Raw genomic sequence first — 23,298 nt, forward strand, 5'->3', positions numbered from 1 at the left:
ACCCGCCAACCCGCCAAATGCGGGTTAAAATTCATTTTGGCGGGTATTCATTAAAACTTACTAGCCAGTTTGGCTGGTGGTGATGCATGACAAGTCGCTGTTCTCGGTCATTTATCCCCCTGGCAGCACTTCCTACATTTCCCATGAACACTGTGCTGTAATGCTACAGTTTTAGTTGCAGATGAGCAGCTCAGCATATACAGACGGATTTTGTGTCTTGGCAAGCAGGAGTCGCCCCTGGATTGTTTCTGTGAAGATTCTTAAAAGAAGGAATGTCTCACTAACAGTGCTCTCACGTGCACACGCCCTGGGGCTTTCTATCAATCTACGGATGAGACACTTCAAGAAGCGCGAGGTTCAGGAGTGCAACTTTTCTTATTTCTTAATCTCAGAGGAGCTGCGCTTTGGTGAATCGAAGGTATTTTTTTTTTAATTAATTATCTATCAGTTTTCTGAGGCTGTGAAAATTGTGAACGTCGAAACTTGAAGAGATAGCGTTAGTTTCAGATATCTCCTTCTGATTGGACAGTTTTAATTGATCTCATCCAAAATGTAAAATCATTGTAAGTCTGGTTATTATAATTATAACAGCTTTAAAATGAAAAACTTTTGAAACACAAATGCTCGGTGTCTGGCTCCAGACAGTAGTGCGCGCTCTGGAGATGCGTGTGCACAAACGAAAAACGCCTACACGCAGAAATATGTCACTGGAAGTTTTGCCTTGATGCCTTCTCATATGATTTTTTTTAAGACTTACTTGAAGACTGAAATAACTTCTTCGGCAGGGGATAACTCAACAATGAGACAGCGATGGGTTCATTCGCATGGATATCTAATCTATCTGCTTCTGCTGACTTTATGGCGTGCATGGTAAGCAAAACAAAAATACTTTTTCGTACTTTTGTTTTTTCAAGGAAGCGCGTATTTGTGAAACCTGCCGAATTCGGGGCAATATAGGATGGTTATCCCTAACGTATCTCTCTCTGTCTCTCTCTCTCTCAAAAAAAAAAAAAAAAAAAAAATCAGAGAATAAAGTATAATTGCCACCATTTGAAAATAGCCTACAGTATAGGCTACTTAAAGATTTAAAATGTACTGGGAAAATTTTGAGTAATTCTAGCATCATTTACTTACCCTATCTTATATAATTACTAGCAAAAAAAACTGCAAAATATTTTTACAATGTTACATACTAGCAAATATTTTACTAGATATAGATTTCAAAAATCTAAATTACTATTCATTACCTCTACAACTCTCACTGATGCTCCAGAAGATGCATTAAGAGACAGGAGGTGAACACTTTGAATTTGAAGATCAGGGTGAATTGAATTCTGTATTTTGTCTTCTGGGAAATGTAAGTATCTTCTGTAACTTCTGAAGGACAGGCAAAATAAGAAAAATTTACACATTTCCATTCTGTTCAAAAGTTTACATTCCTGGCTCTTAATACATTGTGTTTCCTTCTGGAGCATCAGTGAACATTTAAGCCTTCTGTTATAGTTGCATGTAAGTCCATCAGTTGTCCTCAGTGTGAAAAGAAGTATATCAAAATCATACAGTCATTGTGGGAAAGGATTCAAATAATCAAAAGATGCTGGAAAATCAAATAATTTGTGGGACCTGAAGGATTTTTCTGAAGAACAGCAGACAGTTTAACTCTTCAGGACAAACCAGGCACTAATGAATAACTTTCAAAAGAAAAAGATACTGATACTGCAAAGTGTATGAAAAAGTTTGACCATGGCTGTACAAACATGTTATGAGAAATGTGACAGAATCGTTAATTAACATGTTCTTTACTTTGTTCTCATAACAACATACTGCCAGTAATTCCTGTAAACATGGTAACTTTCACATGATGCTCATGCAAGGTTACCAGTAGAAAGGTGATTAAACTTCTTTGTCTAGATTGAGTGGAGCAGGTAGTTTGGCAGACCATTCTCTTAAATCAGAAGAAGATAAACTCATCTCTTACCTGTTGTTTAAATACGTAGATAGTGGCAAAGGGCAGAAGTCAGCCAGAAACAGTCTAAACACAAATGTTCTGCTGTCTTTACAAGGTGATTGACGTATAAATATTATGTTGGTGATTATGAATAACTAGACAGTTATCTGCATAGTACAGTAGTCCCACTGCAAGAATGGTGATTAGACAACTTTACATATAAAATAATAGCTTTACATTTTTTTTGTAAGAGTCAATAAAATTGTATTGACTGAAGTTTGAATAAAATACCACATGTGAAAACACTGAAACCACTTCTGGAATGTCTTACCCTAACCCTGATGTTTTAATGTGGAATTCAATTATTTTTTTAACATTATTTTAATTCAATTCTTTTCTGTGTGATAAAATAAGCCTTTTAATTGCTATTTGAGAAAGGAACAACATATATTGGTCAGTTAATTTCAGATTTTGTTGCTGATTTGAAATATGTAATTTAATTGTTTAATTGTTAATTGTTGTGTAACTGAAGAGTTCTGCAAGCAGTTTTTGACATTTTAGTATTCCCCCTTTTTGTTTTGTTTAGATAGGACTTGGTCTTAGATGCCCAAAATAGCTGCATGTAGACACTGCAAATATGGTTCGCTGAGTAAACAGAATTTCCTTGAAAGTGGCTTTGATGTTAGTCAGTTGCAACTAAAGTATGACAGTATGCTTAGTTAAACTTTTTTTTTCATGCCTACTTATGGTCACAAAATGAAGAATTCCTACAAAGAAGAAAGATAGCTAACTTGTATGTAAATATTCACATACCTTGAGGGAATCATTAATAGATTGGCTGTTTGACAAGTTTGCTAAGATGAAGTCACATGTGTTTTGGTACAGCTGTCATGTTTGTGTTTTTGTCAGATGGTCATCCTCGCAAGTTGTGTAGAGAACAGCTTTCTCTGCATGCAACTCCGTGTAAGTATGTGTATGTTACAGACTTTTAAGATGCCAAATGTATCTTGTGTAGTTCTGAGGCAGATGTATCCGGCTCAGATGCCTTTAAAAACAACATCACCCTCTTCACACGGATTTTGGACCGTCTCCTTGATGGCTACGACAACAGGCTGAGACCTGGTCTTGGAGGTAAGAACACCTTGTGTGTGATTTGGGAATTAGGGTGATGTAAATTATGTATTAAAGCTGCAGTAGGGAACTTTTGTAAAAAAATATTTTTTACATATTTATTAAACCTGTCATTATGTCCTGACAGTGGAATTTGAGACAGATAATCTGTGAAAAAATCAAGCTCCTCTGGCTCCTCCCAGTGCTCCTATTGCCATTTGCAGAAACTCCATCGCTCCCGGTAAAAAATAACCAATCAGAGCTGCGGTCCGTAACTTTGTTTGTGTTCAAAATGTAGAAAAATGTATTTAATAAGCGAGTACACCATGAATCCATTTTCCAAACCGTGTTTTTAGCTTGTCCTGAATCACTAGGGTGCACCTATAATAAGTGTTTATATTCGGACTATTTTAGATTGCTTCGGGGATACCGCGGCGGAATAACCCAGTACCTTTGTGATTCTTCATAGACATAAACAGAGAGAAGTAGTTCCGGCTACGATGTTCTTCCGCAAGACGCAAGCAGTTCTGTTTATTAACCGCTAGAGCGTCAAAAGTTCCCTACCGCAGCTTTAATAAGCAAAATTACTGTGATTGGGGTTTTTCTTTCTAGAAATTTCATAAATAGCACCACAGGACAAAATAAAATAAACATGTAAAACATTTAAGAGACTCATTGTTTATGTGCATTGTCTCTCTGAACTGATTTTACCTCTGATAAACTAATTATAACGAGTTATTGATGACCTGAGAAGTTTCATGTCACACCTGACTTAAGGAGAGGAAAACAAATCCTACAGTCTCAATTCCACTTAACTATCAAGAAACCCTGCCTGTGTAGTCTGTCAGTGTTAATATATATTGTGGCCCTTGCTGTTGTTTGTAAGCTCTGAGCTCAGCAACATAAAAGTGACGCCCACCGTGAAGCAAATAGATTTCTTGTAAACGTTTCCTTTTTGAGATTTACGAGTCGAGCACACAAAAACTTACACAGTCCGTGGACATGAGGTCGAGCTAAGAGTGTTGCCATGGTTCCACTAAAGATAAGCTGAAGTAATAGTGCACTCAGATATGAAGAAATTGTTTTTTTCACCTCTATCTCATCTGAGCCCCGCATTATTTTCCCTTCATCTGTGAAACGCAAAGGAGATCTCGGGCAGGATATCTGAGTTTTTTTTCCATCTAGGAAAGTGGATGCTGAATTATCAAGCTTCAAAAAACACCATTATAAAAGTACACATGACTCCTCTTTATTATTTAAAGGGGTCGTATGATGCAATTAAACATTTTCCTGTCTCTTTGGAGTGTTACAAGCTCTTGGTGCATAAATATGATCTGTAAAGTTGCAAAGAGTAAAGTCTCAAATCCAACTTTATCTGGCCTTCAGAAAGTAGATGCATTTAGGAATCTTTAAGATTACTTACAACAGTACAGCAATGCATTTTATGGACGACCGTTTCGTGAACCTAGAAGAGGAGGTAATTCTGACTTTGCTACGACAATATGGTGCTTCTGAATCAGCTACAGTAAGTATGTTTTTTTATTAGTTTAATTTTTATTTGTTATTATACATTTAAATGTGAAGATTTATACATCACTTGTGAGTGTGTGTGTGTGTGTGTGAGAGAGAGAGAGAGAGAGAGAGAGAGAGAGACAGGATCACACAGTGGAGTCAGCTGTCTTAACCGTCCATGGCTTGTGTACTGCAAACCCATACAATCTTCATCACTGTGTCCTTCACGTGACTCTGTTCCCTTTCAGCTTGAACTGATGGTAAAACTAAGGAAATTATTAACTGTCTTTAAATTTATTTTTAAAGATGAAGCTTGCAATTATGGAAAGGGGCGTTACATTTCCAACGAGTGCTTGAGGTGTTCGGCCAATCAAAAAATGCACTGGGTCAGTTGGCCAATCAGAGCAGACTGAGCTTGTCAGAAGGAGGGACTTTGTAGAAAATGACACGTTTGAGACCGGCAGGGCATAGGACCTACAATAATGTACAGTATTTGAAAAATAATGTGTTTTATGAACATTTAAGCATGTCAACATATTCTGTTACACCAAATACACAAAATAATTTTCTTTCAAAAAGCATCATATGAACCCCTTTAAATTCTCATGAAGCCTACAATAGTTTTATGTGAGGAAATGGCTGAAATTTATGTTATTGTTCCCAGTTAAAGTTAAAGGTCACATTAATCAGTGCTCTGCACAATTTTGCATACAAAATCAAGTCATTCCAATAGGAAACCTTGCTTTTGGGAGTATCACACATGGCTGAAAAACTTCCCCATGCAGATTTCAATAATGTTCAGGGTGGTCGTATGCATTCACAGTGTTGACAGACAGAACACTGCTTGGTTTGAAACTGACTGCGTTACGAGCTGTGCTTCATACATTTCTATGCTATTGACAATTTTGGAATTTTATTTTTTTTGGCTCACAAAATTTTGGTGCAATTTCACAAATGTAATTGCACTTTAATCTTAATTGTGTTGTAATTTAGAGTTTCCTTTTGCTCTGTGACATAGATCGAGTAACAGAGGTAAAGACTGATATCTATGTGACCAGTTTTGGACCAGTATCAGATACAGACATGGTAAGACATTCCTCTTATCACATCGGATGATTTTTGTACTGTATAGTGAGAGACAAATCATTTTTATAAAAAATATTTTATATTTTCCTGTTGGTTATCTCACCTTTTCTCCTTCTATGCCACATTCTGTCTCTCAATCCTTGTTTTCCATCTGTTGTCTATTCATAGCATTTGGTACCTGCTGCTGGCTAAAAACCTTTCTCAGTACTCCTTTTTCCCCACTTCACACAGTCTCCTCTAAGTATTTAGGTAGAGAAAAAGATGGAAGAAAGGGGATTTTTCAATAATTCAATATTTTTTGTCTTTTACTGGACTGGTGTGTTTTATAAACCCCACTGAACACACTATGAAAACCTCTGTTCATAAAGACTGTATTATGTTAGAAAGATCATCTGACTTGGTATTTCTGTCATGTTTTTCTTTTCTTTTATTCTTTTGCCTTTTTCACCTCTGATCAATTGAATGTGCCCTTGCTTAATGAAATTGAAGGTTCTAATCACGCCGGAGTGATTGTATTAAATATAGAAAATATTGTCGTTTGGAAGCTGCATTCAAAATCCACTCGGCTCAGAAATCAGATGGGGCATGTGCCCCCTCACTTTGAATGGGCATGACACCTCAGACAGCTAAGATGATTGATGTTCCCTTTCAGTTGGTCAATTCGACATTGTGTCCAAGCTCCGACACTAGGAGTCGCACTTGGGAGCTCAGACAACACTGACATCATTGAGAAAAGGCCAAATAGCATGCAAAATTTGCATAGCTGGCCACTCCCTGGATATCTGGGTATAAATAGGCTAGTGTGCTTACTCATTTGTTCTTCAGAGCTGATGCAGCGTGTCTCTTTTGTAGATGCAGCACTTCATGCAGTCTCCTTGTCATTGGATCTAAAAGAGCTTCACTTGTGGATTTGTGTGTTTACAACATGCCTTTCCATCCGTGTCCTTCTGGTTGCGGTTAAATCTTTAGTACTATATCTACTATATGTCACATTCATTTAGCTTTTAGACAGTTCATTTCCTAAATGTGTTTTCAGATGATGGGTCTTTAGTTCTAGTGTTCCACAATACCATGTTCTTTTAAACATTATAGTGCAAAGACAACCGGCTGTGTGGTTATGATATGACAGAATGGAAAGTGACAAGTATTGTTTATTTGCTTGAGGAGTTCTGCGTGACTTCTCCATAATGGAGGGTAATGTTGCAAGACATTAGCAAGAGTATCAAATGTGCAGGCAAGCTTTCTTCAAAGTCTGTTCAAGAAGGTTTTAGGTTTTATAATAGTGCTGGAATTAACTTAGTATAGACCCATACTAGGCTTGTTTCTACAGTATGATTGTGACATTGTGAAAGCTTAAAGCTGAATTTGAAGGAAATGAAGCATTACAGATGGACTCTGTGAGTGCTGGGGAGCCCTGCGCTCCGGTGACAGCATGTACTGTCACACAATATAATCTTTCCTGTATAAGTGTGGGAGTGAATAAGTATTTTCTCTTATGTACATAACACTGTGTTTTTTTGTCTCTGTGCTGCCATGGAAACTGGATGCCCCCTTCACCCCGGGGGTCTGTACATGGCAGCACACTGCCCGAGGGACTGGGATATAATGCAGTGATGTGAAGCGTTTCTTACACTTTACCACTCTTTAGAGAGGAAGATGAAACACACACATTATATACAGACAGTGAACATATTGAGTGAACTGAAAAGTTGCTGACACTTGCTTAGGGATCCCATTCCATCTTACTTTTAATACTTTTCTTTTAGCAGCCTCTAAAAGATGTACAGTGATATCTAAAGTCTGACACCACATTAAACATCTGAGATTTTAAATCAAATTTAAATCCTAAAATATAGTCTACTATTTAAAAGTTTAGTGTCAGTAAGATTTTTTTTCCTCACTAAGGCTGTATTTATTTTAACAGAGATATAGTAAAAACAATAATATTGTGAAATATTGTTACAATTTTAAATAGCTGTTTTCTTTTTCATATTTAAATATTTAATGTATTTAAAAACATTCAAATGGAATGTATTGCTGTGATGGGAATGTTGCATTTTCAGTAGCCATTATTTTATTATCTCGTGATGCTTCAAAAATCAATATGCTGCACAGGAAATATTTCTTATTATTGTCAAAGTTGAAAACATTTTTGCGGAAGCTTTGACCAGTTTCTTTTAGGATTCTATGAGGAATAGAAAGTTCAAAAATAGAAATCACATTATAAATGTCTGTACTTTCTTTTTTGATCGTTTAAATGCATAACTGATAGATTAAAAAAAATTAACTCAACTCAACTTTTTAATAAAACATTCAATTGAATCAGACTAACAGCAGCATTTAGACTTTTGGGCCCCACATTGAATGAAAATGCATTATCTGTGTCAGGTGTTGTCTGATGCACACATTAGCACTGAAGAATGTCTAAGGCCCTGATATGTCACTCTCTGTTCTCAGGAATATACTGTGGATGTGTTTTTCCGTCAGCGCTGGACCGATGAGCGGCTGAAGTTTAACGGGCCAATGAACATCCTGCGTCTCAACAACCTGATGGCCAGTAAAATCTGGACTCCAGACACCTTCTTTCACAACGGCAAGAAATCTGTGGCTCACAACATGACCATGCCTAACAAACTACTGCGGATTATGGAGAACGGCACTCTACTGTACACTATGAAGTGCCCCTGTACTAGATAATTACATGATATGCTGATTAATTCACCAAACTATTCATAATTAATCACATATGTGACCCTGGACCACAAAGCCAGTCTTAAGCCGCTGGGGTATATTTTATAGCAATTACGCAAAAATACATTGAATGGGTCAAAATTATTTATTTTTCTTTCAAGCCAAATATCATTAGGAAATTAAGTAAACATCATGTTTCATGAAATATATTTTGTACATTTCCTATTGTAAATATATCAAACCTTCATTTTTTATTAGTATATACATTGCTAAGAACTCCATTTGGACAATTTTAGAGGTGATTTTCTCAGTATTTAGATTTTTTTTTTATTTTCAAATAGTTGTATCTTGGCCAAATATTGTCCGATCCTAACAAACCATACATCAATGGGAAGCTTATTTATTCATGTGTAAATCTCAGTTTTGAAAAATAGACCCTTATTTCTGGTTTTGTGGTCCAGGGTCACATATCAATATTTGCTAAGAGAAGGCTCCAATTCAAAATAACTGAAAGGCATTATAGAGGCAGATGAGTAAATCACTGAATAGACATTACAAAAATCTTGCTTTAGAAGTCAAAATAATGTTCTATTTCTACATTAATAAACAAATCTTTAAAAAAAATCCCTTTTTATACAACTTATGACTTTTATAATTAAATGTACTATATTAATGAATTAAGATGACAGCCCTTGTAAGAACACAAAACTTTTGAGGAGTAACTGTTGTATAATGTTTGTGTATTTGTGCAGGTTGACAGTGCAAGCTGAATGCCCAATGCATCTTGAGGACTTTCCAATGGACTTCCATTCCTGTCCGCTTAAATTTGGCAGCTGTAAGCAAAAATGCTAATCATTTATTTTATGTTATGTTTTGGATTTTATTATAATACATTGTGTCTGTATGTAGATGCTTACACTCTGACAGAGGTGACATATGTTTGGACTCGTAATGCCACCTTATCAGTGGAAGTAGCTCCAGATGGATCTAGACTTAACCAGTATGACTTAATGGGACAGACTGTTGGCAAGGAATCCATCACGTCCAGTACTGGTAAGACATTCACAAGCAGTCATAAAATGATCTGGATCCTTATGCTCTTATCAGTCATTCTTCCCTCGCTCATGTCTTTTTACTGCTGTGTAGGTGAATATACAGTGATGACTGCCCATTTCCATCTGAAGAGGAAGATTGGGTACTTTGTGATCCAGACATACCTTCCTTGCATAATGACCGTCATCTTGTCCCAAGTCTCTTTTTGGCTCAATCGAGAGTCTGTCCCCGCACGCACAGTTTTTGGTGGGTGAGCATGTGTTGTGTAGTCAGAACATAATGTGGAAATGTTTTTAATTCTGTTTATTATGCCACATATTTCTTTGCTGCACTGTAAAAAATAAATGTATTTTTACAGAAAAAAACGGTAGAATTTAACAGTATTATGACATTTTGACCAGAACTGTGAAATTCCATAAAAATGCTAACTTTTACATCTAATGTACATTTTCCCTGTTTTTTAACTATTTAAATTTGTTACTGCAAAAAAATTACATTTTCCTTTAAATAACAGTAGTTGTTGTCTATTGTTATCCTGACATGTCCTTAAAAAAACATTCCTGTATATTTTTTGGTCAGAGTTGAAAAAAATTTAGTTTTACAGAGAAAACCAGTAGAATTTCACAGTCATTTCTCATTTTCATCAGAACGGTGAAATTCCACTAAAAATGCATACATTAACACCAAATATAGCCTACATTTTTCCAGTTGAATTAGGCAGTGACTATGCACTAAGTGCAAAAAGCAACAGTTGTGATTTACACTAAAAACAAATAGCTATATATTCTATTTACATCATGTAAATGTCGCGAAAGTTTGCAATAAGTGTAAATAGTAATTAGATATTCTATATTTTGGCAGATTCTGTTTGCATCTCAGTAATTGTGTACATTAACAGGATGCAATAATAGTATAAAGTGTTTTATTAAACACTCGTTAGACACTTTATTTCTACTTCATTTTTGTTGAAAATAAATGCCTTTTCGATGTGATTTGTGATACCAAAAGGTATAAAATACAGTTTCGAACCAAGGACTTTGAAACAAGCATCAAATAAACGAGGCTTCCACACTAGTGCCTGTGCCACTGAAGACATTAGGTTAAATTGCGCATCTTTTCTAAACTTTATTGGTGATCCATTGGTGATGTTGTTTCCTTGATTTATAGTCAGCGTTTAGCCTACTATTGTCTACTATTGTTGTTATGCATATCATACATATCGTTCGTTTGTTAAAGAAGCGATCTGGCGCTGGACTGTGTTGTTTATAAAACCTGTTGTTTTTTTGCCGCTGTGGTTAATGGTGAAAGGCATCAGTTTTCTCTTGTGGCTGTTAGAGAATTTTATTACTGTGGGGTCAGTTGTAGCTTAGTGGTTAGAGAGTCGGGCTTGTAACCAAAGAGTTGCCGGTTCGAGTCTCACGGCCAGCGTGTTGCGACTTATCCTAATTGCTCCCTGCACTGCTCTGGGGGTGTGTGTGCTCACCCCTCACTGAGATGGGTTAAAGAGGTCACATTTCGAGTATGCGTTTCACTTATTGGTATCCTCATCCAAACACACACTCCTGTCCAACCCACTTGTTACACCACTTTAGGAAAACCATTTATTGTTAAGGTAAGCTAATTGTCATGATTTCCATATCAAAATCCGAAGTAACCAGCAGTAGATGATATTTACTACGGAGCCCTCAAAGGGACGTGCAAATTTTTTTGCAAATCTTTTGCCTTCACCCGAGAAACGTATCGTTCCCACGTAAAACCTGTTTTGAGCTCGGACAGACACTTCCTGTTTAATGTCCCGCTGGCAGTGTTTGAGAGCTCCGTATACGTTAATGGAGCATTTCATAGTGTTTGAACTTGGACTCAAATATAAAGAAATGTGGTCAGTTCTTAACTCAAGAAGGAGTTTAGTGAAGTTGGTAATATTCACATAGGCTATGCGAACTTCCCTATTCTTGAGCTAAACGTTAAAACACAAACGACACCTATTTAAAATTACAGTCACCTAGACAACGAGCTACAACCCAATTAATTTTTACGTAATGCTATTTACATTAGGTGTAAATAATTTTCATTTAATAAATATAATTATCAAATTTGCAGTAAGTGTAAATACTAATTAGATGCTATCTATATCGGCAGATAGTTGCACCTTACTATTTTTGTAGATTAACAGGATCCAATAATTATCAGAGTGCAAATGATTATATTTATTAAAATTGTTAAATGGATGCTACATTGTTGTGAGAATAAAAGCCCTTCTACACCGACCCCTAAGCCTACCCAATAAATACTTTATTTTTAATAAACACTCTTCTCTTAATAAAGCACTTTATTTTCCCCTTTTCAAACATTTTCTAAATTTTCAATGCAAATAAATGGCTTTGTTTTAATCACAAAAAAGCCAAATCTATAAGCCAGTGGTTCTTAAACTTCCTCGGTGTACATTAGTCAAAATAAATTAATTTGTTCTGCTAACCACAAAGAAAGTTATACAACCTGAGAGTACAAGACAGATTTTCAGTTTTATCACATTAAAGGTAAATAGCAAGCATCTTAACTTAAAATGTGCTAATATTGTTTTTGGCAGAGAAAATACAACTAACTTCAGGATGAATTTGAATGTTTTCTACGAGTAAACTATCAATGTGCAAGAACAGAATTGCAGCAGCTCCCTTCCATAATGACCAAATAAAAAATAAGTGCAATTAGCAACAATTACTGCCAGGTCAGGCACAAAAAGGGTTAAGGGACGCTTTCATAAAGGAAATTTCCTACAAATGCATATCCAATAAAGATGCAATAATCACTGTACATGCCTTTCTATCATGTCTTCTGAAAACCCTGACACATTCAGAAAGTGTGCACTGCCACAAATAGTTAGCAAATCTGGGCTTACATGTTTTCATGCCATAATCTTTTTCTAGTGAATTTATTTATTTAAACCAAATGTAGAGGGACATCTTTGTATACTGTGTGACAGAAGTAATGCTAAAAACTAATTAAAAATACTCTTGAAACACAAATTTTTGTAAAATGTTATACAATAAATTATGGTAGCCAGAGTATTGCTGTAAACAACTTCAGCTTTTTATTATATAGCAAACCTTCAAGATCAAACAATGGAAAAACACTTCCCAGCAAAAGTCATGTTTTAGAAAACAAATTTGTTCAATTTAAAAAAATAAATAAATCGACATTAATTCTGATAATCCTGAACATGTCACATGGAGAAAATGGATAAAGCATGTTTCAGAACACAAATGTGTTCAGTTTAAAAGAAACAAAAACACTGGGCCTGGATTCTGATAATTTTGAAGTTGAATGAATTTTCAAGTATTATGTGAATATTGTATACGGGGCTTTAGCTAATTTATTGATAAACGATGTACTAACTGTAGATGTAAATTTTATTATGTAATGTTTTGTGACCCGTGTGATTTTAGCCCGTGGGACTACGGATGGAAATTAGCCTTTGGCTACAATCCAGCATGTTTACATGCATGTATTCCATGTTTGTTCATTAACATGCACTGTCCCAATCAAATAAATAAATATAAACTAAATCCTAATCACGTCACAAGGTAATAAAAATGATTTAAGCAACAAAGTGCTGCACTGAAGTACAAAAAGTCGGTCTGTCCTGTTCTTCAGCGAAATGCCAATCTTCTGAAAGACCACATCTGTGGGGACACAAACAGTTACAATTAAAACCCAAACCAAAAGAAGAGCAGAGACAGCAACAAGCCTTAACCAAATACTCTCAGTTTTGGCCACAGACAATTACATCACATTTATTGGAGTTAATTCTAAAAATGATTGTCCTTTGGTCCACTTTATCATCGATGAATGATAAACACAGAAGATGAAGTCTACCACTACTATACAAGACAACAGAGCTTCTATACCTGTTACTCTCCCCAATCAAATGCAGCAATTTTTGATGTCAGACTCAATACTCTGGGGTTGACAGAGTACGCTCTCTTTTTCTCTCTCTTTTCCACCTTGGTACCTTTATGAGGATTTATCCTAAAGATGCACCTTTAAAACACAACACAAACAATATCCTTAAATAATTGTTGTATGCTTCTTAACCAAAGGAATGCAGTCTATGAAATACCTTTGCAAGAATTCTAGTGTGGCTCCCAGTTCTACAGGGTAACTGATGTTCAATATATAGTAAAGAGAGAACATCAGATACAGGGCTTCTGTAAAACTCAAGAGATGGTCATTTACAATCATCTGGTCTACTGCTACCATGGACACACTGGCTGTCAGTGGGTTCTCTCCTTTGAAAAAACACAAAATCAGTAAGACATAATATTTAACAGAATGTGAGTTCTGATCACCCAAAACCAGGAATTATTGTGTTGCAAGATCATAGTAAATAATACCCACCACACACTACTATACATGGTGTTGCTGGAAGCTGTTCTGAGCATATATCACTTGGAACAGAGGTGTCTTCTACCATCACAAGAAAGTGGTCTTGGTAATTTTTGAAATGGGTTAGCAGCAACATCACGGCCCCACAAACATGATCCCCTCCAGCTCTATACTTTGTGAGGATTCTCCCTGCTTTGCTTGCTCTTTCTGTGCACTGAAATTGAAAGTAGTCCAATATTCTTCTGAACTTACTGGAAGCAGATTCTTCAAAGCGGTTGTTTATGTCAATGCCAGTGAGCTCTTTAAAGTGTGCTTTCATTCCTGCTGGCTGAAAAAGATATGGCCACTCATCAAGTAAATCTTTGGTTTCCTTTCCAGATTGGATGCTGTTTCTTTGAGGGGTGTATGTAGAAGTCATTAAGTCATAGATTGTCTTTACATCACTTTCATTATTTTGAAACATTACTACCAACTTCTCTTTCTTTTCCTGCTGCAATTCAGACGTTTCTCCAACTAGCAGTTGTGGATCAGAATTTATACAACCATATAACAATTTTTGTTTCTTGGTTTATACTTCTAGAGTACCACAAAGTGGTATACTAATAGCTTTTGCTCTTTTCAAATTGTCAATTCTACACACCAGTTGTTTGAGGAGAGAATCATATCCACTTCCTACAACCTGGGAATTAATCTCATCTCTGAAAGACTTTGGGTATGCAATCACCATTTGTCGGGCTATTTCTGATACATGTTTTTTTGCTGGACATTTGCTGACTTCCAGGATCTCAGAAGCAACAATGCGGACCAACTTTCTTCTCTCAGAGCAACTTGGCCTTTCGCCATTTTGCAACTTTCCCATAAAACTTGCTGGCATTTTTTGTCATGGAACATCAAAACTATAATGCCAGTCATGGTCATAAAACGAAGTTTCACAGCTACTGTCACCTAGAAGATAAGCCAATGTCCACAGGTTACAGGATGAACACTTTTCATGCAGCTGTAATTTTTTGGCAAAATTGCCTATTCCCAAGCTGCAGATTTATTGAAGTTTAATAACGGACAAACAGAGATGGCATGGGGCTTTGTGGGTTGTTCATGTGCCACTATATATAGTATGCATTTAAAGTGGTGCACAGACTTGTTTTATGTCCGCAGTGCATTATTGTCAGAGGGGAGACGGTTGTGCATTTTTCACAGGGACCACAGGACCACAGTGCAACAAATCACTAGCATGAAATGGGCACATGTAACGTGTTGCTGGTGATTTGCTGCACTGTGGCCCTGTAGTTGCTCTGAACAATGCACAACAGTCTTCACTCTACGCTGGCATAAGCTGCGGACTCAACTGGAGACGTTTTGGCTATTCATGCACCAGGTAATCACCACAGTGACACATGTACGGATCACAATGTATGCAATTTCCAAAATCAATGTTTTGAGGCCCCGTGCCATCACAGTTTGATTTGTACCATCAAACTACACTAGTCAAAATTTTAAGAGGATCAAAACCTTTCATAATAGTTGTCTTAAAACCAATACCCAAAACTCTTCAAATGTTGACTAGTGTACAATAAATCTGCAGATTTGTATACATATACACCTACACATATACAAACCCGATTCCAAAAAAGTTGGGACACTGTAAAAATTGTGAGTAAAAAAGGAATGGAATAATTTACAAATCTCATAAACTTATATTTTATTTACAATAGAATATAGATAACATCAAATGTTGAAAGTGAGACATTTTGAAATGTCATGTAAAATATTGGCTCATTTTAGATTTCATGAGAGCTACACATTCCAAAAAAGTTGGGACAGGGCCATGTTTACCACTGTGTGGCATCTCCTCTTCTTTTTATAACATTCTGCAAACGTCTGGGGACTGAGGAGACAAGCTGCTCAAGTTTAGGAATAGGAATGTTGTCCCATTCTTGTCTAATACAGGCTTCTAGATGCTCAACTGTCTTAGGTCTTCTTTGTCGCATCTTCCTCTTAACGATGTGCCAAATGTTTTCTAAGGGTGAAAGATCTGGACTGCAGGCTGGCCATTTCAGTACCCGGATCCTTCTACGCAGCCATGATGTTGTAATTGATGCAGTATGTGGTCTGGCATTGTCATTTTAAATGAGCCTTGGCCCAGAGAAAATGCCTGCGCTTCTGAATCATGTTTAGATATGGCTTCTTTTTTGACCTATAGAGTTTTAGCCGGCAACGGCGAATGGCATGGTGGATTGTGTTCACAGACAATGTTTTCTGAAAGTATTCCTGAGCCCATGTTGTGATTTCCATTACAGTAGCATTCCTGTATGTGATGCAGTGCCATCTAAGGGCCCGAAGATGGTTTTCTGGCCTTGACCCTTACGCACAGTGATTGTTCCAGATTCTCTGAATGATATTATGCACTGCAGATGATGATAACTTCAAACTCTTTGCAATTTTTCTCTGAGAAATTCCTTTCTGATATTGCTCCACTATCATCTGAATGGTTGACGATGGCACCAGGTATTTTGCTTGTAGCTGCATATAAAACAGGCAGAGATTTTTCATGTACAATGACTTTGCGTTACATTTCGTCAGGGAGTCAGTGAATTCACTTTCATCAACCTCCTCCTCAGTAACATCAAAAAATGCTGAAGAAGGTTGCTCAGATAAAGTATCCATAATCCATACTTGTGCAAATGTAGAAGTTCTGTGCTTTCGTGAAACATGGGCAGTGAAACTTGATCTTAAACTGAAATTTTTGTCACATTTTTCAAAAGGACAACACACCACCTCTCCCTTGGCTAAATGTGACCTGAGATGAGAAAGGACATTGTTCATGTCTGTAAATTGTTGTTGACAGTCTGTATTGTTGCAAACAAACGTGCCCGTCGAATCATCCAAACGAGTATGTGGTCTTTTGTGATGGCGATAAACATGAGCTTTGAGAGCATTGTATTTTGAGAATTTAAATTTGCATTCTGGGAAGCAACATGGAAACTGAGCATTTGCTTCATGTCGGTGTACGATTTGATGATTAACATATCCCTTAACTGTCTTTAGAGAGCTATCACAAAATTTGCACAAATACATCATCATCCATATGGTTAAAGGTAACACACCTCATAAGATGAAATCCGTTGTCCATGCATATGAGTGTTCTTAAATGATTGTGAAAGCAACGTTCTAAAACAACAACACAATTCTGAAAAACCTTTATACTTTTTAATGCAACTTGCGTCAAACATTAAGAATAAGATTTCAAAACGTATGTGATTAGCCATTGTAATTGTATTCACCTGTTGCCAGTTAACTTTTAAATTACGTTGGATGATACGTCAACAGATTTTTTTTAACACTTACCCTTCACCACTCGACATCGAGGTCCATGATTGTTTTGTTGACATTCTGTTATATATTGCATGCATACAGCAGAATATGTTGCCTAAACGGTCACGTTTACTCACAAAGCTACTTAACAAAGTCACTTACGATTTTTGAAAACAAACTGACGCCTGTAAATATTCCAGCGAACCCAACTCCCCTCCGTGTTTTAGCTTATTTGCCATGTCAATGAGCACGTTTCCCGACCAAAACAAAAACACAGAGATTTTTTCCTTGAGGTATTTGTACGCTGTTTTGGAGCCATGATGTGCCACCTGCAGTTAACAGGCTGCTGCTTTGTCTCTTGGCTGATGCCGTTGGGCCGAGGCCAATGATTGAGAAGCAGTTTGACCAATGGCGTGCGTAAGGCGGGACTTAACAAGAAAGGTCAAAACAGTGCAGAAACGCACACCAAAAATTGTCAACCATAGAAAGCAAAAGGGGAAATTTCCTGTGACATTGTGAGGTCATCATACTGGGTAAATATGCTGGCATGTAATATTAAATATAAAATTGTAATCAACAAGTGTTACTGTATTTACGTTGTTTCTTCTGTTGCAGTGCACCCTTGGCCTTGTCACATCACTAAACTGGCTGAAGAAGTAAGGTGTCATGGACCATCATAAAATTTGTAAGTGCATTACATATTTAATGAACAAAAAATTTTTTGAAGTAAAAAAACAATATTTTTTTTTATGTACGAAACTCAAGAACATATAAAAAGAGTAACATGATCAGACATAATGAATATAGATATGTGATGTATGATATATAACCATTTTCTCTCTTATTTTTTAAAGGCATCAACATGGAGATTGAATTGGAGACCATTGTTCTGTTCGAAGTGTAGTTTGTGGAAGATGCAATGATGAAATTAATTTGAATTGTCAATGTTGTATTTTAAGCATATAAGCGATGTTCAGATGATGGTACTGTAGCACTGTTTAAAGTTTTTAATATTGTTGTTATTTACAATGGAAACTACTGTAACAGAAGAAAATAAAGAGGGAAAAATACAAATTATTTTCTCTAATTACTTTTTGTGACATATAACATACATTTCATGAACTACATATACAATTATCTGTGAGCCATAATCAAAATCAAAATGCTGTACATCCCTTTCAAAATTATGGTCCATCACAGTTAATTTTTTCAAATAACGGTCAACACATGTTATTTCAATTTACAGTCAAACTGTTAAATAATGATCAAAACATGATTTCAGTTTACAGTCAAAACATGCTTTATAAAGTAATGTTGTCAACATGTCATTTATATCTACATTCAAATCATGTTTAGTTAAACAACTGCTACACCAAGTTTTTACATTTACAGTTAAAACATGTTTTATTAAATAAGGGTTTAAACATGTTACGTGAACTTACAGTCAAATAATGCCATTACATTTAATGGTCTATGCATGTATTTGCAATTATACAGACAAAATATGTTATTTCAGATTACGTTTTAAACATTTTATAGTACTGTATGGTCAATGTTCTTTTTTCCTGTTGCTGTGTAAGCATGTTACTTCAGTTCATGGGGTTTTACCGTTATTTTCATTAATGGCAAACGTTTGGCACCCTGTGCTGCCATGCATTTGCTCGTTTTTTTACGTGTTTTTTTTTTACAGTGTGGCTGTGTGCACCTTTATGATGAAAAATCAGTTTAGTATGCTTATTTTTTTGTTCTGATTAAATTACTGATGCAGTCATGGTTAAAGCTGATGTAGAAGGTGTAAAAAAATGGACGAGGCACAAATTACAAACAAGGACACAAGACGAACACAGACACAAAATAATAGTATAAATCATATTAGCCTACTTTTTTTCCAAATCAGCTCTACATAGTTAAATATATTTTAACATTCTTAGCCTAACCATTAGTTAAAATCCAACGAATAATTCACATTTCTCCCGATCAGTTACAAAAAGTATCAAAGTATAAAAAAAATAAATGACAGTAATTTGCATAAAGCATATTGACAGCTTCTATAAGAAACGGACATGGAGATTATGAACACACACTGAGCTATAGCTTGGTTAATACCGCATATCTGGGTAAGCACCTAGTAGCTATGTATTATATAAAAATACAAATTAAAAATAAAATAGTGATAAAAAAACAAAACAGTATTTAAACAGAATTTTATATATAGGGGTATGACTGAAACGACATGATAGGAGCAGTTTTAGTTTTTTTGCCATTTACACGCAAATCACGTGTTAAACTTTCAAGATTTCCAAACATACAAGTTTATAACTGACCAAACTCTAAAAACAATTTTATAGTTGTTTTTGTAAAGAAATATGTAGCTTTGGAGCCGCTGCTGTGGCACTGTACAAACGCTTTCAGTGTGAATACTCTGGAATACATCTGCAGCTTCAGTGACGCTGACGTTACACACACGCGCAGCTCACGCTTGCCGTGTTAAACAGGCGTTAGTGGGACTGTACAACATACTCCACCACTGTGATCCAGGCACATAATTTTGGCTGTTAAAAAGTGCTGGCTATATGATCACTTGGTCATCATTTGGTTAGTTAATGCTGCCATGATGAAGTTTAAATAAAATCACAATGCCAGCAGTGAATTATCCTTGATGCAGTGCAGCACCAGCACAGACAGCACGTGGCTCAACCAGAAAGCAGGTTTATTTATTTGCAGGAAAACTGCCAAAATCACAATGGTTTAACATTTGAAATAAAGAAATAGAGATGTAAATAATAGTGCTGTTGTTTTAAAATTGTACTATAAAATGAAATTAAATTCATTTTATTAAATACTATATTATGGTTACTGAAAGAGGTTTGAGCTGGTTCTTTTAATGCGTAAACTATAACTACAATTATATATATATATATATATATATATATATATATATATATATATATATATATAAATAAGAGTAGCATTTTCTTGCGTATTTGCTCCCTAATATCTGTTAAAATGATGAATATATTTCGATTGATTTATTGTCCTGGAGGATGCAAAAATTAATTTAAATTGTTTACAAAATAACAGAAGATCATCTTTATAAAATGAGGACAGGAGGTCCACTTAGGGCATATGATTGACTTCTGAAATGAACACAGTTTCTTCAGCCCAGGGCATTTGTGATTACACATGTACATCTGTGCTGTCTCTTTCACAAATGAGTCAACTGTATAAATGCTGCAGTGAGGCATGCTGCACTAATGCGTTATCTATATACAGTGCTCACTGAGTCTTTTTTAGTTTATGTTGTTGTTACTTTGCTCTAGGTGTGACTACAGTGCTAACAATGACCACTCTGAGTATCAGCGCTCGAAACTCTTTACCAAAGGTGGCCTACGCCACAGCCATGGACTGGTTCATTGCTGTGTGCTACGCGTTTGTTTTCTCTGCCCTCATCGAGTTTGCCACAGTAAACTACTTCACCAAGCGCAGCTGGGCCTGGGATGGCAAGAGCATTGTCAATGACAAGGTAACCATGATGACACAGACCAACTTTGATTTTGGAGTGGAGCACATCTGGTAGCTTTGATTATTGTGATTGAGAAGAGAGGTTATTTAGATGAAGGAAACCAACACAGTTAATTCAGTACCGTTAAAGTAAAAAAAAAAAAAATCACCCAAAAATGAAAATGTACTGAAAGTGTACTTACCCTCAGGCCATCCAAGATGTGGATGAGTTTGTTTCTTCATCACATTTCATTTGTTGAAATGTAGCATTGCATCACTTGCTCACCAATGGATCCTCTTCAGTAAATTTACAGCAAATTTTCATTTTTGGGTGAACTGTACCTTTAAACTCCCATCATTGTGAACATTGTCTGACATTGTGCATCCCTCTTTTTTTTTTTTTTTTACTTAAATTACTTATTAGAGCATTTAACATGATATCATTAACTGAACATGCATCGTGTTAATTAATTTCTTCTGACTTCAGAAAAAGGAAATATCCGTTATTAAAAAGAATAATGCATATGCAGTCGCTGTGGCAAACTACGCACCCCACATTGGGAAGGACTCGGCTCTGCCCACTGTCTGTAAAAGCGCCACAGCGGAGCCCAGTAAAGCTCATCCAGTGGCTAAAGAGGCACTGAAGACCTTCAACAGCGTCAGCAAGATTGACCGTATGTCCCGCATCATCTTTCCAGTGCTATTTGGCAGTTTTAACCTGGTTTATTGGGCCACATATCTCAACAGAGAGCCTGTTATTAAGAACATGGTGCCTTCTCAGTGAGTCATTAGCTATTGCACATGCAATCATCCCTCTATTCTACAAAATTCGCTTTTGTTTCTGTATGCCAGCATTAAGAAATTAACACATTTTACAGCCTCCTTGCAATCTTACCTCTGCCAGGACAATTTAAAGAGCATCTTATCATAGTTTTGCAGGATAAACTGACTTATTTCCACAGCTTTATTTTTTTGTATGTTGTTATGTGTTTTCCGGGTATTTAACTGATTGTTTTTTTCCATGCCTATTTCTGCAGAGTTTTTTTTATTTTTTTATATCAACTTGAATTTATACCAAGTGTTTGTGTCAATGTGTTTTGGCTCAATTCTGAATAAAGCTCACAGGTATTGTGCATAAACGAAATACTGTTTAAAATGGAAGTGCATACTAAATGTGATAGCTATGTAATTTTGTTATAACTGCAATACAGTATCTGTAAGACAGATCACTGCACCTTTATATTGACTGATGTAGCATTTTAAGTCAAATTAAGTGTGGCACCTTATTTTTACTCTCATCACGCCTGTGCCTCTAATTCTCTCATGGTTTAAAGGTAAATGATTCAGTGAGTATTTTTGTGGTCACTTTGATCCATGAGCACAGTCTCAAGTGGAATTAGCACAGTATTTGAGCCACCGCTGTTTCTTTGGTTCACAGTTAATGGAAAATGCTGCTGTGATTTAACCAAAATGTTGACATTTTTAATTAGCTTGGGTTGAAATTAGAGCAATAGGTTGGTCTTACTGTATGTGTTACTCAAACAGTGAACCTTCTAAGGTCCAGGCCACTGATACTCACATTAGCTTAATGTTGCAACAGTGATGTGAATGTTGTTCATATGGTATTTCAATATGTCTATTTTAGCTTCATGATAAATGCAGATAATGGTTGTAATGGGCTTCTCAGTATGATGCATATGGCTACTGATGCTATGAAAATGGGAATCAAAATGTATATATCTCAATATATCATCTGTCAAACTGTTTCAGAGTTTTCATTACTAACATCAACCATCTTGACAAATGTGAACGCTTGAATGAACTACTGTGCAGCTTTTCAATTTGCCATACAGTTCTTTGTTTTCACTCCCCTGTTGACTGAAATAAAGTATCGTCAAAGCCAACATGGCTCAGTTACTCTCTTTTTGTGTAGATGATTGTGATTGTGCCCCTCCTTTGGCACTGTGCAACACAAAAATGTCAAAGTCCTTATTGCAAAAAAATAAAAATAAATAAATAAATAAAACAATCCGCACAAGCCACTGCATTCCCACCTCATCTCTTTTGGTTGTGGAATGAGTATTTGCATGTATGAGATACAGCTATCAATGCCCACACAAGGCTAAAGAGAGAAAGTCAGTACTCCATTAACCTCCCCTCACTCCTCTGCACCTTCTAAAAAAGCATCGTTGGTACAAACAAGCATCTGTCAGAACAGATGTGTCCACTTGTGTGCACAGTCATCGCACAGACAGACTTGACCTGGGGGAGACTTGAACATAAGCTCTATTTAATTTATTGGCCCCTTTAAAGGTGGAACTGATGCTGACTGCTTGTCAGGTGGCATTAACAGAGCATTCTGCCTTAAGCACTGTCTGTGAGGATGTCGTGAGGGTTTATCTGATGTGAAAGATCACAGAGCAGAGCATCCAACCAGGTGTGTGTTTGTTTGGGTCTGGGAACTGGCTGAAGCCATTTGAAGCCTTCACAAACACCTAATGCCTAATGTTTACAATGGATTCCTCAGCTAACAATGCATGTCGTGAAAAAAAAATATGAAAACAAAGTCATTTATTCTTCCAAATAAAGGGAACTGATGTGGTATTTACTTCATTCACCTCCAGCACCTGCTGAGAATGTTTGAACATCTATGCAGATATGCAGAGCTGCTGCTCTAAATTATAATTGTTTGCTTAATGAGA

At 36.2% G+C, this 23,298-nt stretch overlaps 1 protein-coding gene and 2 long non-coding RNA genes across 10 annotated transcripts; 2 read left to right on the forward strand and 1 right to left on the reverse strand.

Moving 5' to 3' along the window:
• Window positions 1-185: 185 nt before the first annotated feature.
• LOC128026337 (gamma-aminobutyric acid receptor subunit alpha-2-like) lies at window positions 186-22,500 on the forward strand. 3 transcript variants are annotated; one of them, XM_052613368.1, is made up of 10 exons: window positions 186-418; window positions 752-870; window positions 2,964-3,079; window positions 5,589-5,656; window positions 8,114-8,334; window positions 9,100-9,182; window positions 9,257-9,400; window positions 9,494-9,646; window positions 20,416-20,618; window positions 21,084-22,500. In XM_052613368.1, exons 1-10 carry the CDS (start codon window positions 332-334, stop codon window positions 21,378-21,380), a joined length of 1,491 nt encoding a protein of 496 aa, XP_052469328.1. In that variant the 5' UTR covers window positions 186-331; the 3' UTR covers window positions 21,381-22,500. The 3 variants fall into 3 exon arrangements, with proteins under 3 accessions (XP_052469328.1, XP_052469329.1, XP_052469331.1); XM_052613369.1 differs by having other exon boundaries at window positions 285-418; window positions 786-870; XM_052613371.1 differs by lacking the exon at window positions 186-418 and having other exon boundaries at window positions 765-870; window positions 2,858-3,079.
• On the reverse strand, window positions 12,135-17,641 carry LOC128026338 (uncharacterized). Of its 6 annotated transcripts, XR_008186407.1 has the most exons (5): window positions 17,129-17,640; window positions 16,888-16,951; window positions 13,518-16,580; window positions 13,306-13,438; window positions 12,136-13,080 (listed from the first exon to the last, which is right to left on the reverse strand). It is a non-coding gene; the product is annotated as an uncharacterized LOC128026338 (long non-coding RNA). The 6 variants fall into 6 exon arrangements; XR_008186405.1 differs by having other exon boundaries at window positions 12,135-13,080; window positions 13,518-16,951; window positions 17,129-17,641; XR_008186406.1 differs by having other exon boundaries at window positions 16,888-17,640.
• On the forward strand, window positions 17,531-18,802 carry LOC128026339 (uncharacterized). The gene is made up of 3 exons (XR_008186408.1): window positions 17,531-17,628; window positions 17,711-17,780; window positions 17,950-18,802. It is a non-coding gene; the product is annotated as an uncharacterized LOC128026339 (long non-coding RNA).
• Window positions 22,501-23,298: the final 798 nt, after the last annotated feature.

The sequence above is a fragment of the Carassius gibelio genome, chromosome A13, assembly GCF_023724105.1.
Source record: "Carassius gibelio isolate Cgi1373 ecotype wild population from Czech Republic chromosome A13, carGib1.2-hapl.c, whole genome shotgun sequence".
NCBI lineage: Eukaryota > Metazoa > Chordata > Actinopteri > Cypriniformes > Cyprinidae > Carassius > Carassius gibelio.

Excerpts from the sequence above, each read along its gene's own strand:
- LOC128026337 (XM_052613368.1), top strand. The coding sequence starts at position 332 with ATGAGACACTTCAAGAAGCGCGAGGTTCAGGAGTGCAACTTTTCTTAT. Across the intron at positions 871-2,963 it reads CTGACTTTATGGCGTGCATG|TTCTGAGGCAGATGTATCCG; the intron begins GTAAGCAAAACA and ends TATCTTGTGTAG. Across the intron at positions 9,647-20,415 it reads CCCCGCACGCACAGTTTTTG|GTGTGACTACAGTGCTAACA; the intron begins GTGGGTGAGCAT and ends ACTTTGCTCTAG.